This window comes from Sphaeroforma arctica (assembly GCF_001186125.1).
Source record: "Sphaeroforma arctica JP610 unplaced genomic scaffold supercont1.408, whole genome shotgun sequence".
Classification (NCBI taxonomy): Eukaryota; class Ichthyosporea; order Ichthyophonida; genus Sphaeroforma; species Sphaeroforma arctica.
The window spans coordinates 13,010-26,610 of NW_014040150.1; the positions used below are offsets into that span (position 1 = coordinate 13,010).

The 13,601-nt window shown below is 47.1% G+C and overlaps 1 protein-coding gene across 1 annotated transcript in view; it reads right to left on the bottom strand.

Moving 5' to 3' along the window:
- SARC_05971 (hypothetical protein) overlaps window positions 1-13,601 on the bottom strand; it is a gene marked incomplete at its 5' end in the record, with an annotated part of 21,019 nt that extends 7,418 nt beyond the window's left edge. The window contains 18 exons of the mRNA XM_014300141.1: window positions 241-469; window positions 616-829; window positions 1,487-1,651; window positions 2,294-2,435; window positions 3,595-3,745; window positions 3,953-4,070; window positions 4,605-4,717; window positions 5,040-5,257; window positions 5,790-5,901; window positions 6,420-6,647; window positions 7,035-7,325; window positions 7,536-7,707; window positions 8,234-8,969; window positions 9,232-9,295; window positions 9,850-10,143; window positions 10,623-12,617; window positions 13,219-13,262; window positions 13,523-13,601. Coding sequence (XP_014155616.1) covers window positions 241-469; window positions 616-829; window positions 1,487-1,651; window positions 2,294-2,435; window positions 3,595-3,745; window positions 3,953-4,070; window positions 4,605-4,717; window positions 5,040-5,257; window positions 5,790-5,901; window positions 6,420-6,647; window positions 7,035-7,325; window positions 7,536-7,707; window positions 8,234-8,969; window positions 9,232-9,295; window positions 9,850-10,143; window positions 10,623-12,617; window positions 13,219-13,262; window positions 13,523-13,601 — 5,365 coding nt within the window. The remainder of the gene's footprint in view (window positions 1-240; window positions 470-615; window positions 830-1,486; window positions 1,652-2,293; window positions 2,436-3,594; window positions 3,746-3,952; window positions 4,071-4,604; window positions 4,718-5,039; window positions 5,258-5,789; window positions 5,902-6,419; window positions 6,648-7,034; window positions 7,326-7,535; window positions 7,708-8,233; window positions 8,970-9,231; window positions 9,296-9,849; window positions 10,144-10,622; window positions 12,618-13,218; window positions 13,263-13,522) is intronic.

Consider the following 13,601-nt stretch of genomic DNA (forward strand, 5'->3'; position numbering starts at 1 on the left):
ATACACACACACACAACAAACAACACATATATATAATAATTATATATATATATATATATAATTACATACACACACACACACAAACAAACACACATACATATATATAAATAATTATATATATATATATAATTACATACACACACACACACCACACCCGCATGTCAGTCACGTGTGCAGTCGAACCGCCACCCGAAGGCTCAGCGCCACAGCCCACTATACCCCACCCACACAAGCCCTCACCTTTCTTGCTCTTGCCCTTGCCATTCTTCAGCGCCTCAATGGCTTTCTCAGCCTCCTTCTGCTTCTCGACCTTCTCCTTCTCCAACGCCTTGATGTTCTGCTCGAGTATCTCTGGCCAGAAGTCCCCCTTGAGCAGCGGCAGGTTCTTCGCTGTGCTGATCTCTGTGTTGTCGCGCCACGTGATGATGTCCGACCACGCGGGTACAATCCCACGCTCTTTAGCATTCGCCTGCGGAAAGGGTTTAGGGTTTAGGGTAGAAGGTTTTGGGTTTGGGGTCGAAGGTTTTAGGGTTATGGCTTGGCCTAGTCATGGTATGCGACAACAAGAAGAATGAGTGACCACTATTTATTGGATAAATTAGCCATGCAACATACCAACATCGACTTGTACCAGTCCAGTAATCGCTTTGGTTTGGGTGTTTTCTGGTCTTCCGGATGGCAGTAAAAGATATAGTCATCGCCGGCGCCCGGGGGACATGACCATATATGGGCATACGCATAGCCCACCATCTTACAGTACTCGAGATACGCCACGAGCAGTTCTTTGTAGACATCGGTTCGCTTTTCCGCCGGTTGAAATATCTTGATACTGGTAATGTCAGGGGTGCAGGAGATCAGATACGAGTGCCTAGAATGCAGGTGGAATCTACTTGTAGTACCCAACCACCTACCTTGACACTAGTAGTGTCAGTCAAGGGTGCAGAAGGCGAGATGAGAGTGCTTGCCTAATATGCTCATGGGGCTCTGCTTGTACAGGGTTTTAGGGTTTTGGGTACACAGCCAAGAGTCGAAAGTATATTGATGCTCTCTACTGGTGGTATTGGTAAGTCTCACGCTTGATACCGGGCACAATGTATAGCGCGAGGTATATGTGCTACAGTAGTAAGCCTGCCCTGATATTAGAGCCTTATGCTAAGCAAGAGATGAGGAAACAGGGGTGAACCCCAATGCAGAAGAAGTTGGATGGGCGTCCCTTCGGATAGTCTTGTCGTACTATATCAAATAGTCCTATCACTAGTTATCTTGTAGCCCTACCACTTAGGTAGCATATGGTATACATCGGTCCGTCATGTGCAAAAACAGGTTGATACTAGTACTGTGACACGCGCCGAGTGATCGCGAAGGGAAAGGGACTTCTGATAGTCTCTGCGGTCAGAACGAGGGAACAGTATATTGCGCACGGCATCGGAACAACCACAACGGAGCGTATGTGATACACACAATGTATAGTGGCGTGCATGCTTACCTATCCAGATAAGAAATGTACACCCTATTCTTATTGGGCTGTGGACACTCAGGTCCGTACTCGTGGAGGTGCATCCCCCAGAAGCACACATCCACGCCGTCCTGTTTCTGGAAGCAGAAAATGGCTTTGTGTCTATAGTTTAGAGACTTGGGCAAATCCGGATACCTGAGCACGAAGGATAGAGCACAGGTTACACAGGTGAGTGTGTGTAACTCACTGTAGTACGCAAAGTATATAACCTGAAGTGGGTCTGTGTGTCCACGGATGTGATGCAGCTCACACCACGAGATGGGCAAATCCTATTAAATAGTTGCACTGTGTACAAGTAGAAGGACTGCGCGTGTCCGGCAGATGATACCCACATAGCACGCATTGTAGTTGACAGTGTAGGTATAAGTAGTTGAAAGTGTAGATATAAGTAGTCGACAGTGTAGGTATAATAGTTTACACTTAATCTAATGCGTGTTGTCGATGTTGTTGCTGGCAACACATACGGCACGCCACGTGCACAGGTAAGTATGAATAGAACTGAAACATATACCACAGGTTTACATACAAATGCAGTGACTCTCACAAGCACAAGTACACTACCCGACTCACAGCACACAAACGCCGGCCACCTTTCTCCCTAAACATATACTCCCTTCAATTCTACCATCTTATACGATTATACAATAATAATATCCTTACAGCACACAATCGCCGGCCACTTTTCTCCATAAACATCCTCCCTTCAATACTACCATCTTATACGACTATAAAATAATAATAAACATAGACAACGGGTCCGTAACAAGATACACCCACCTTGCCGAAATCATGGGCCCTGGACTAAATTCTTTGTCATCGTTGTTGAGCATACGCACTGTAACCTTGTTTGACCCGGAGCCTTCCAACAGCTCCGCTATTCGCATTTCAATATGGTCAGACACTTTGGACTTCTCCAGTTCTGTTAAGAAAGAGAGAGAGAGAGAGAGAGAGAGTATGTGTGAGTGTGAGTGTGAGAGGTGGTTGTGCGGGGGGGGGGGGTATTTTAAGGGTTATGTTACTAAACGTTGGGTGGTACGAAATCAAGGGGATATATCCTAAGCACATTACATCCTGTGAGTTCTATTTGGGCGTGCCGGAATGAAGACGAGAGTGCGTGGTTAAATTTATTCTATACGAGGAGTAAGGCATACACCATATGGTCAATAGAGTTGTGCCTTGGGTTGTGTTGAAATATAGGCACATTCAACAATATCGCACACGAACGCAGCACACACAACATAAGTACTAAGTACTGTTGTCGGTTGGCTAATCCAGAAGGCGTGGCATACCACTCGCAATGGGCCCCACACACCAGCACAGCGTACTGAGACCTCCACCAATAAAAAACTCGGCATGTGAACAGAAACATATTATTGACACGGAATTTAACACTGCGGTGGTTTGGTAGTACGATACAGAAGACCAGACCAGCCTATACTATGCCACTCTACACCTCGAGTCGCGCTTGAGAGGTACTACTCCTACTACCCGCGGGTTTGCCAACTTCGCGCGGCATGACACGGGCATAGGACTAGACACCCATAGATTATATCAGACTCACAGGGCCTACTTATGGGACACCCTCTTGATGATATTGATGTCGAGGATAGAATCTAGAACGCAGGTGTATTCTAATATGTTTTCTATCATCACCATAGCAACCGAATATAAATATATCCCGATCCCGAGACCTACGCTAGATAGAGCGTGGCACGTACGTTGTTCACGCCGTGATATACCGCAATGGCACACAACACAGTGTGGGAGAGAACTCCACATATGCTGTCTTGTGGTCAGTATAGAGAGACTCGACAGACTGGCATACATTCGGCCGATCACAATGCGCATCATATCCTTACATCCTATACCCAGCACCAAACATAGATCCAGAATACACAACACTTCTCGATATTATCATATCCTTACATCCTATACCGAGCACCAAACATATATCCTACACACAACACTTCTCGATAATACAATGCGTATCATATTGTTACATCCTATACCCAGCACCAAACATATGTCCAGTACACACAACACTTCTCCATCACCCGTGACAGAGTACCGAGACTTACTTTCGGCTGAGTATTTAACATATGATTTCTTGTCGTCGTTCTTGATGTTCAGCTTTTCGCAGCGTGCGCAGTATATCTTCTTCGTCATGAACTTGTTGTGTAATCGGCAGACGGAATGCACGCGCATGCCACAGCCGACGCATGGTAGCCACTGTTAGACGGGACGTATAGCGGACAAAGAATCAGTGTATGTTTATATATATATATAGGTGTATGTGTGTGTACGTGTGTCTACATACGGGCGTACAAAATATCAGCGTATGTATATAAGACACATATATACATGATTTGAAATAGCCAAATAAAGATGCAGTGCCAGAGCCCAGCAACCAGTGCGAGGTTCTATTCCGGGACGTACCGGTTCTTGCTCCATGGTGTTGTTCAGTTTGGGCACAAAATTCTGTTTGGGATAAATAAACAATTCGGCCGAAGCGCCTACGAGCGTAATGGTACCGTCTTGCGAGGCATCGTAGCACCTGCAGCGAATATAAAAATTAGGCCGAAAAAAATGGGGAATTAGGAAAATGTCGGAACCCAAACGAAGGATGGTATTAGAAACGAGACAAGAGGGGAGGAGAATGGACTTTGCGTGAAGAATACCCTAAACACTTTACAGATAGACGACCAGGCGCACTCAAGCGGGCTGAAGACGTACACGAGAAGGCTGAAGACGTACACAAGAAGGCTGAAGACATACACAAGAAGGCTGAAGACGTACACACGAAGGCTATAAACGTTCACAAGAAGGCTGAAGACGTACACAAGAAGGCTGAAGACATACACAAGAAGGCTGAAGACGTACACACGAAGGCTATAAACGTTCACAAGAAGGCTGAAGACTTACACAAGAAGGCTGAAGACATACACACGAAGGCTATAAACGTTCACAAGAAGGCTGAAGACGTACACAAGAAGGCTGAATATATAATATACAGCTACGCACACGACAACGATGACGCGTGCACGAGAAGGAGCCATACATTGACCTGCCCTTAGCAGCTCACAAGTACCTTCCGCAAATGTTGTAGGTCTTTGTTGGATCTAATTCATCGGTATAGTTATGATATTCCATGCCTCGGGGGATGAGACTATAACCACCGTCCATCTCACTACAGCACCAGATCTGTGGCATTCCCGTACAGGAAGCGTTTCAATTAGGGATGAAACAACTCAGAATCAAATCTGTGGCAAATTGGTATCATATATATATATGTTTATATATACATATATATTTATATAGATATATGTATGTAGATATGTATATATATATATATGCATATAAATATTTATATATATATGTCTATAGATATATATATATATATATATACATACATACACATATACATATATATGCATATGAACATATATATGTATGCGGGTATGTGTGTGTGTGCATATGTGTGCATGTATGTGTTTAACATCCAAGCGACACCGTACCACCATACCTGGCCTGGATTCCAGAACCTCGGCTGGCCTGCGCAGCAATAGCCCAGCTCTTCCATCTTCTCGGCTATCAGCTTCTCCCAGTATTCGGATACACGCGTGGTCATCTTATATATTTTCGTGAGCTTTTTGTTGTACAACCACGCGTTTTCAAACACCAGCCGGACGTCGGAACAATACTCAATGTGGTCTGCGTATTCGTCGCGGTTGAGCTTCTCCTCTGGAAAGGTACAGAACAGATAACCGTTTGAAGAATGTGCATGTGGGACTCTCATATGTATGGGTGTGTTTATGTGCATGTATGTTCCTGCATTGTATGTATAATGTATGTGTGTGTGGATGGATATCTTGCTGCTCTGGATAGGTCATAGTGTGTATGTTAGATTGAGTATGTGAGCATGTATTCTTATGTGAATAGGCATTTGTATGGGCACCTTGCTCGATATGAAAAAGCAAATTTCTCTGAAATTACTATGTTGAAGTTGAAAAGGACATCGAGATATATATAATAACTTTATATCTATAAAGATATATTATTTATCTATATCTATAAAGATATATTATTTATCTATATCCACATATGAATATATATCTATATCTATATCTACATATATATATGTGTGTGTGTGTACATCTATATATACATCTAAATCTACATCTGCATCAAGCGAAACACATATATGCTATATATATATATATTTATATGTATTTATGTATGTATACATACATATATATATTATATATAAACATACCTATAGTGCCCAAATCCATAGGCCGGGTCACTACGGTCAGATAGTCCGGTAGAGCGAGTGTAACGAAATCGACTGGCGCGAGAAAGGGGAAGGCCTCCTCGTGTGCCATAACCTGGAGAGAAGTGATTATATTGTATGATATATGTTACAGATTAGACTACAAAACATCTTGTATTTGGTTACCTGGTGAGTAGATAGGAGAATACGGTATGGACAGACTATACTTTGATGTACACTATACAGGAGTGAAGTACTACTGCAGATTTAATGTGTATTTGCTTTCGAGATACACAAATGCTTGTGTAGTGGCGACTTTCGAAGCGAACGCAATTCGAGACAGTGGCATTTTCTCTTATAGCACCCAAAGCAACTTCACAAATGTGCGCTCATACACAAATGCACATACATATGCATAAATATATCAGTCACACAGCCTATCAGGCCACAAATACGCATACATACATACATCGCAATGCACAACACACATACACCGTCCTCCGCAGATGCATCACATCGAACTCTTCATCTGCTGCCGTGTCCTTCATTGCCGCACTAAACAGATCTCAAGGCTTACAACACCAACCCCATACACCCCAAACCCTAACCACTCCCTATATGACACTCACTCACCGTCTTGTGCACCTCCATGACATCGTTCTTGACATCGGCTGCTGTGTATTTCTTGGCCGGAATGATGACCGCCGCCTTGGCCCTCTTGCGCGCCGCATTGGCCTTCTTTTTCCTCTCCTTGGCCTCCTTGTCGCGTTTGGCATCCTTAGATGCCTCCTTCTCACTTTTAATACCCTTTGCGTCCTTGCTGCTCTTGGCGGGTTTGGTGCCATTCTCGTGTGTAGTGGACTGTATTTAAACGTGGTATAAACCAGACTATGAGCGAGACAATCTCCCAAACAAACACAAAATAATACTGAGCTGCGCCACGGACTGTGATTGTATGGATGTTATGGGAATAGGGGATGCTTGGGTAGATGCGCTAGCACTCGAGGTGGATGGTACTGTGGCTAGATACGAACAGGATGATGAGCCCTCTGAGACATGGAGTGGAGTGTGCTTAAACATGGAGACATGGAGTGTGCTAGATAACCGGCAACCACAGGACGTCTGCTACCGAATGATGTACATATGCGCAGTCTCTCCAGCTGGTGATGTTAAAAACAGTACGATATACATACATACATACACACACACACGTAAACACACACACCCGCACTCAGTATTTATGCTCACCTTCTTGGAGCTAGAGCCATCTACGGACTCAGCCACACCGTCTTCTGTCTTGATGTCTTTCAATGACGATGTTGACGCGAGCTTGGATCGCTTCCGCGCAGCGTTGGCTTTCTTTTTCTTCTCCTTGGCATCCTTCGCGTCCTTGTCGCTTTTGTCGGGTTTGTCGCTTTTATCACTCTTGTCGGATTTGCCTTTGCTTGTGGTGTCCTTGTCCTTGTCTGATTTCCTGACTTTAGAGGCGTCTTTGTCTGTGGCGATGGAAGCCTTCGAATCCTCCTCGTTCAACACCGCCTGGGATAAAAATTGGGACAGACCTGAGCAAATGCACAAATGCACACGTACGAAAATAGTATGGAAGTGCAACAAGTACATATAATGATGTGCGTAGATCAGATGCTACTCACGCGTCTGTCTCAAGGTAAAGACAGAGACGTGCACAAGTACACACGCACGCATCCTTACTATCAGTCTCACAGGGTACAACCCATATGTCACACCCACCTTAACTTTCTCGGCCTTCACCGTCTTCGGTTTCTTCGTGCCACCTTCCTTCTTCACGGTGCCATCGTTTTTGCGTTTGGCCGTGCTGGGTTTATCCTTCGGCGCCTTTTCCTTGGGTGGCTTCTTGGGTTTTTTCTTTGTCTCCTTCTTAGTACTACCCACACTCGACGAACTGAGACGCAGAATAAGATACGGTCGCAAAGGTGAGATGGGGCGTGCGAGGTTATACCAGTGGTGGGTGTGATATTGTGCACATTGAGCCATTTTTTGGGCTTTATGACCAGCGTGTGAATATACCAGAGATGATATAAACGACACATAAGAATATGTCATAGCAAACAACATATATGGAGCAGCATATGGACATGATACTATGATTAGCATACATATTGTGCATCTCTCTCAAGTAACTGAACCATAAGTTACAATACAGCATATTGCATGTAACGTACGTCAAGCTATGCAATAGTTTGAATATTACCAACATCGTATTGTGCCCTATATCTCGATAAAAAATATGAACATGAATGAGAATATATATATATACAAGCACGCACACGTAAACAACGCAAACCCTCAAAGCCTGAAGCCCTATATTCCACAATCTTGAATCCTAAACTCTATAACAAACCCTAAACTCGAGATTTTCATACCCTACACCCTAAACCTTATACCCATGCACAAACCACAAAACACACCTCAGCGTAGACGCCAGCGCATTCGCCTGTGCTTGGGCTGAAGGTGGCAGCCCAGGCAATCCACTGAGGCCCGGCAGACTGCCCGGCAACCCTGGCAACGCACTAGAAGCCCCCGACGTCACGGTGGACAGGGGCGGGTGTTGTTCTGACAACCCTGGTAATCCCACAGACATGTTGGAAGGTACGCTGGAGAGGCCAGGGAGCGCCCCGAGCACCGAAGAAGCATCGCCAAGCGCAGGTAGTGTAGCAGGCTGTGTGGGGATGTTCGGTACATTGGCAGTCAGGTTGGGAATGCTGCCTGTGAGCCCGGGGAGGGCTAAGGCAGCGGGTGTGGTAGTCGTGCCGTTGGCCTGGGTAGAGAGACTGTGGTTGACGGGCACAGACGTGGGCATGTTGGATACGGTGGTAGGTACATTGGTAGGTAAGGCGGCGGAGGTCAGGTGGCCAGGTGTCGATGCGGCACTACCCCCAGCCGCGTTCATGGAGAGAATGCCGGTTGTACTGGCGTCTGTGGCACCGCCCAGAGGCCCTGGAGAGACCCCCTGAGCACCACTTGTAGATCCTAAATCACCCGTGACTGCCGTTTTGAGCTGGGTTTGGCGCAGTCTGTTTTGCTGAGCTTCTAGCATTCGGGTGTGGACGGCCTTTTCCTTTTCGGTCAATTCCTCACCTCGTTTGATTTTGGCCATGATGGCGTTGCAGAGATTCCGCCACCGTTGTTGTTCAGCTAAAACACCTGAAGTAGAATTTGATATATAAATAAATATCGCATACATGATATTCAGCAGAGATTGTCTTTAATATATATCTATATCTATATCTATATATATATGTGTGTGTGTGAGTGTGTTTGTGTGTGTGTGAATATATATATATATATATATGTGTGTATATATATATGTGAGTGTATTTATATCTATACATATATATATATATATTAAATATATATATATGCATATATATATATACATATCACAGACATACAGTCGCGCACATACCCTGGTGGTCCTTTAAGCGATGCCAGATCACCTGTCGGTAGTGTATTGCGGTGAAGTAGTCGCCCTGTGGTGGTATGCATCAGCAGGTTAGAATGAAGTCCGAAAACAGTGAAATTGTTATATAGAAACTCTGTCAGCCAAGGGCGGTGCTATTGTAATATAGATAGCCTTAAGCTTCGTTGCATCCAAGTGTAGGTGATGAAGCAACAGTCTCAAATCGGAAGGTAGTAGTGGTCTGCGCACTTGGGAGAGCGCTGCAGGGGCATTGCACGGATGCAAGCAAGAGGAACATACCGGGATATATAGAATACATGTACGTCCGATAGCTGTGAAAATAGACCATAGAAGCTATATACATATAACCCACTTACAAACAGACCACCTGGAGTTCTCCATTGTGGAATGCAGTAAATAGTTTTAGGGTTTAGAGGGCCCGCTTGCAACTGGTAGGCAACTCAAAATGCACATACACATGCGCTGGCCAAACGCGTACAACAAGGGGTACAGATGGGGGCATCTTGTGATCTCTTGGACAACCGAAACATCCCCTACGGTCACCCTAGACCACCTCCATTCTCTAACCTCCAACCGTGACCACCAAGCACCAACAACACATACCGTCGTCACAGAAGATTTAAATGTGCTCTCCTCCAGCGCCTCGGCACTCTTATTGAGCGTATTGGAATCCTTCTCGGAACTCAACGTCCCCAGTATCTTGGCCAAATTCATCACAATGTCCTTCCTCTCCCGGGCCGTCAAGACATCCACTGACGCGGAGGTGTCACCCCCGTGCATGCCTGTGCTCATGGACCGTTTGAGCTGCTCAGCTAGTTGCGGTGGGGGCGGGGGCGGTGTGCGTAACATATCGGCTAGGCTGAGCGCCCCAGTGGATTCTTGCTGCTGTGACGACAGCTGTAGGGTTTGGGGGTGTAGGGTTTTCAAGAGGTTGGGGTTGGGGTTTGTGGTATTAGACGTAGAGGTATGGACTAAGCTAGGTGCTGTAGTAACGACGGATATCGGAGGTTGGTATCGTGCAAGGTAGGTAGATCTATACTATGAATCGAGGATAGGCCTGACTCACTCAGTCGATATTATACGCTGACGCATAGATCAATAAGAATGAGCCGAAGTACAAACACACACATCCACTCGTGCACACAAATTCACTGACTCGCTATCAGATAAGCATACATAGATGTTTATAAATTGATATATATTCCTTATATAGAAATAAAGCCATATACAAATAGACAATAAAGTCACACACGCACACATGTACATATACACATGCACATACACATGCACACACGTGCACATACACGTACACCTACACAATGAATATATATATATATATATACGCGCACAGACACGGGCGTGCAAACATAACATACCAAAGCTTGGGACTGCCTGCGGTGCATCTCCCTGCGCACAGGCTCGCAGTAGCCGCACGTGGGCTGCTTGCACCCCTCCCAATGCGCCATGATCTTGCGGGTCTCAGTACAGTGTAACGTGTCACATTGCGTGGTATCCGAACACCCCTTGATGTGCTCCAGCACACGTTTCATAGTCGTACACGCCTCGGCACAGCCCTTCTCCTTCTGACAGGTGGGGGCGTGTAGGTAGAAGAACAGTAAGCGCTGCACCTGCTTCTGGTACTGTTGCAGCGCGAGTGCTTGGGGGTTCTGGGCCTGCACCATGTTCATCAGCTGGCCTGGCGCCAACGTTTGCGACGCGCGCATACCCGCGGGAGAGGTGGCGCTGGAAGACATGCTTATACTGGTAGTAGACAGATTACGCATCAGCTGTGGTCCGGTTGAGTACACACCCCCGCCCAAGGCACCCGGATACAGCGTGTGGCCGGCCGTTCCGTTCAGCATGGGTGCGGTATTAGACAGAGTGGCGTCTAGGGTGTTCTTTGCGCCTGTCTCGGCACTTGCATTCGCTTGTCCCTGTCCCCCTACGGCTGCCGGACTGCCGCCGTTGGCCGCCGGACTCGTGTGTGTGTTCGTGTGTGTGAGGGTATTCGCTGGTTGCTGGGTCACACCCTGTTGTATATCAAACGTCTGCAACTGCCCGTTGCTGTGCATACCCGAGGAAGGCATGGCTTGGAACCGTCCCCCGGGCGTGGCTATTTGGTATGGGGATGACGCATTCATTGACAGCTGTTTCTGCAACTGTTGCTGATGATGTTGTTGTTGTTGCTGTGTTTGGTTCTTCTGGGGTTGACTGAGTTGCAAGGGTGGTTGGTGGCCCTCCCCCGATTGCCGGCTCAGGGTTCGCTGCAGGAAATTCTGCTGCACCCCATACGCATGATCCGACGTGCGCCGCCCAATCGCATTGGCCTTATTACTGCCTTCGTTGGACACTTGGTGCTGATACTGTTCCTTCGGCTTGGTCTCATCCGCGGCTTTCCCCTGTGCGGCCATTCTCTCCCTCGTGTTCTGCTGTGCCATCGGCTGGCCTGCGACTGTACTGGTATCCGTACCTCCCACCGCCCCGACACTTCCCGACAGGCGTCTCTGCGCCTGATGACGTTCCTCAGAGGTTTGTCTATCCAAATGCACCGCCGCCGCATCTCCGGCAACCATTGCATCATAGCTACGCTTGACACTCGCGGGATCACTGAGTTCTAACTGCGGCGTGGTCTGCTGGTGCTGTGGTGGCATCTGTGCGCCGCCATTGTACGTGAACGGTTGACTGCCCACTGCTTGTCCCTGCTGTGGCTGTGGCTGCTGCTGTGGCTGCTGCTGTTGCCGTTGCTGCTGCTGTGGCTGCTTCTGTTGCCGTTGCTGCTGTAGTATCTGCCGCACCTCATCGTTGTGGGTCTGGTCGCTCTGGTTGCTCGGCTGTGGTTGCTGAGGCCCAGACGACCCCAACTGTACGCCCAGCGGTGACAGGGCCACGCCAATAGTTAAGCTGGCGTGGGGCTGTAACTGCGCCAGGGCATTCGCTGCGGCTGTAATAGCAGTCGCATTGCCAGTATCACTCACACTGGCGCCCGTCTGTGAGGGTGTGTGTGCCAGGGTGCTGCTGTTAAACTCTGCACCACCCGCACCACCACTACTAGCAGACCCGCTCCCAGGCGCAGCTGTCGGTGCAGAGGTACTGTTTGCGTCCACCAGGCTCAGCTCCTGCGTGCCATCCGCATGTGCGTGTGCAGTCTCCCCTGTGAGCTCAGTCCCGTGCACACCACCGCCGTCGTCCGCCTGAAAGCCAGCGTGTAACACGTTGCTTCCGTAGCCATGACCCACGTCCCCGCCATTGCCGGCGTGTGCGCTGAGACCCCTCTGGTCGTCTTTGGGTGTGGTGATGGTGTGGTTGTCTGTCTCTTCCGTGTGACCTGCAGAGTCCTTGGCGTCATCGTCGTCGTCCTCCTCGTCAGAGTGCTGGGGAGGGGCGGGTGCATGGGTGCAGTGTGAAGTAGCCGCGTTAGTACGCCCATACAGTTGGATACTCATAGAATATATACGACAGGCAGGATACCAGACAGTCTTCCGATGTATGCGTACGTATCTCAAACGTTTGAAAACTGATGGGTGTGTAAGTGAATACGTATATATGTGTGGTCATCTGCGAACCCCAGACGAATGTGGGTGTATAGACATCAGTGGTAGCAAAATGGGAGGGGGGCTTGGTACAACCCGAAATGGCTGGAGAATCAAGAGACACCAGCTGTCCGAAAAGGATGAGCAGAGGCCCACACGCATGACTACTGGCGAGAAAGTCCACATCAAGACATCAGATAATCAATATAAACCAACCAGATATAATGAATATACATCACCATCAATACAAACCAACCAGAATTAACAAATATGCATTACCATCAGTATAAACGAACCAGAAATTACGAAAATGCATTACCTTCAGAAAAATCGAAATAAAGACATATTACCATCAATACAAATCATCCCATTAAATCATCAATAGAACCAACACATATCATCCATACAAATCAACTAGTATCATCACAATTATCAAACACACCATATCATCTCCGAAATCCGGGAGCGCATTCGCCAGGTCCTGAGCTGTGCAGTCGGCAGCCGTTGTGATTGAATGAAGGCAGGGTTTAGAGTGCAGTATTGGATGGGTGAGAATATAATAACATGCATGATAAGTTCAATTTTGAAGCATTTGGGGTGCAAAATGGTCACAGTACCGTATGGCGCATATAAATACACGCTGAACAAGTATGTGTGGCGTGAAAAGGTCAATGTTCCGGGTGAGATCAAGATAATAGAAGATACATGCAACGCCCATCTATTGTACTGAAGTGTGACTTTCTTACCCATATCATCGTTTTCATTTCTTTCGGCATCCTCAAGGGCGCCGGGCGTATCCATGCCGTCTCGATTATTTGTCGGCAT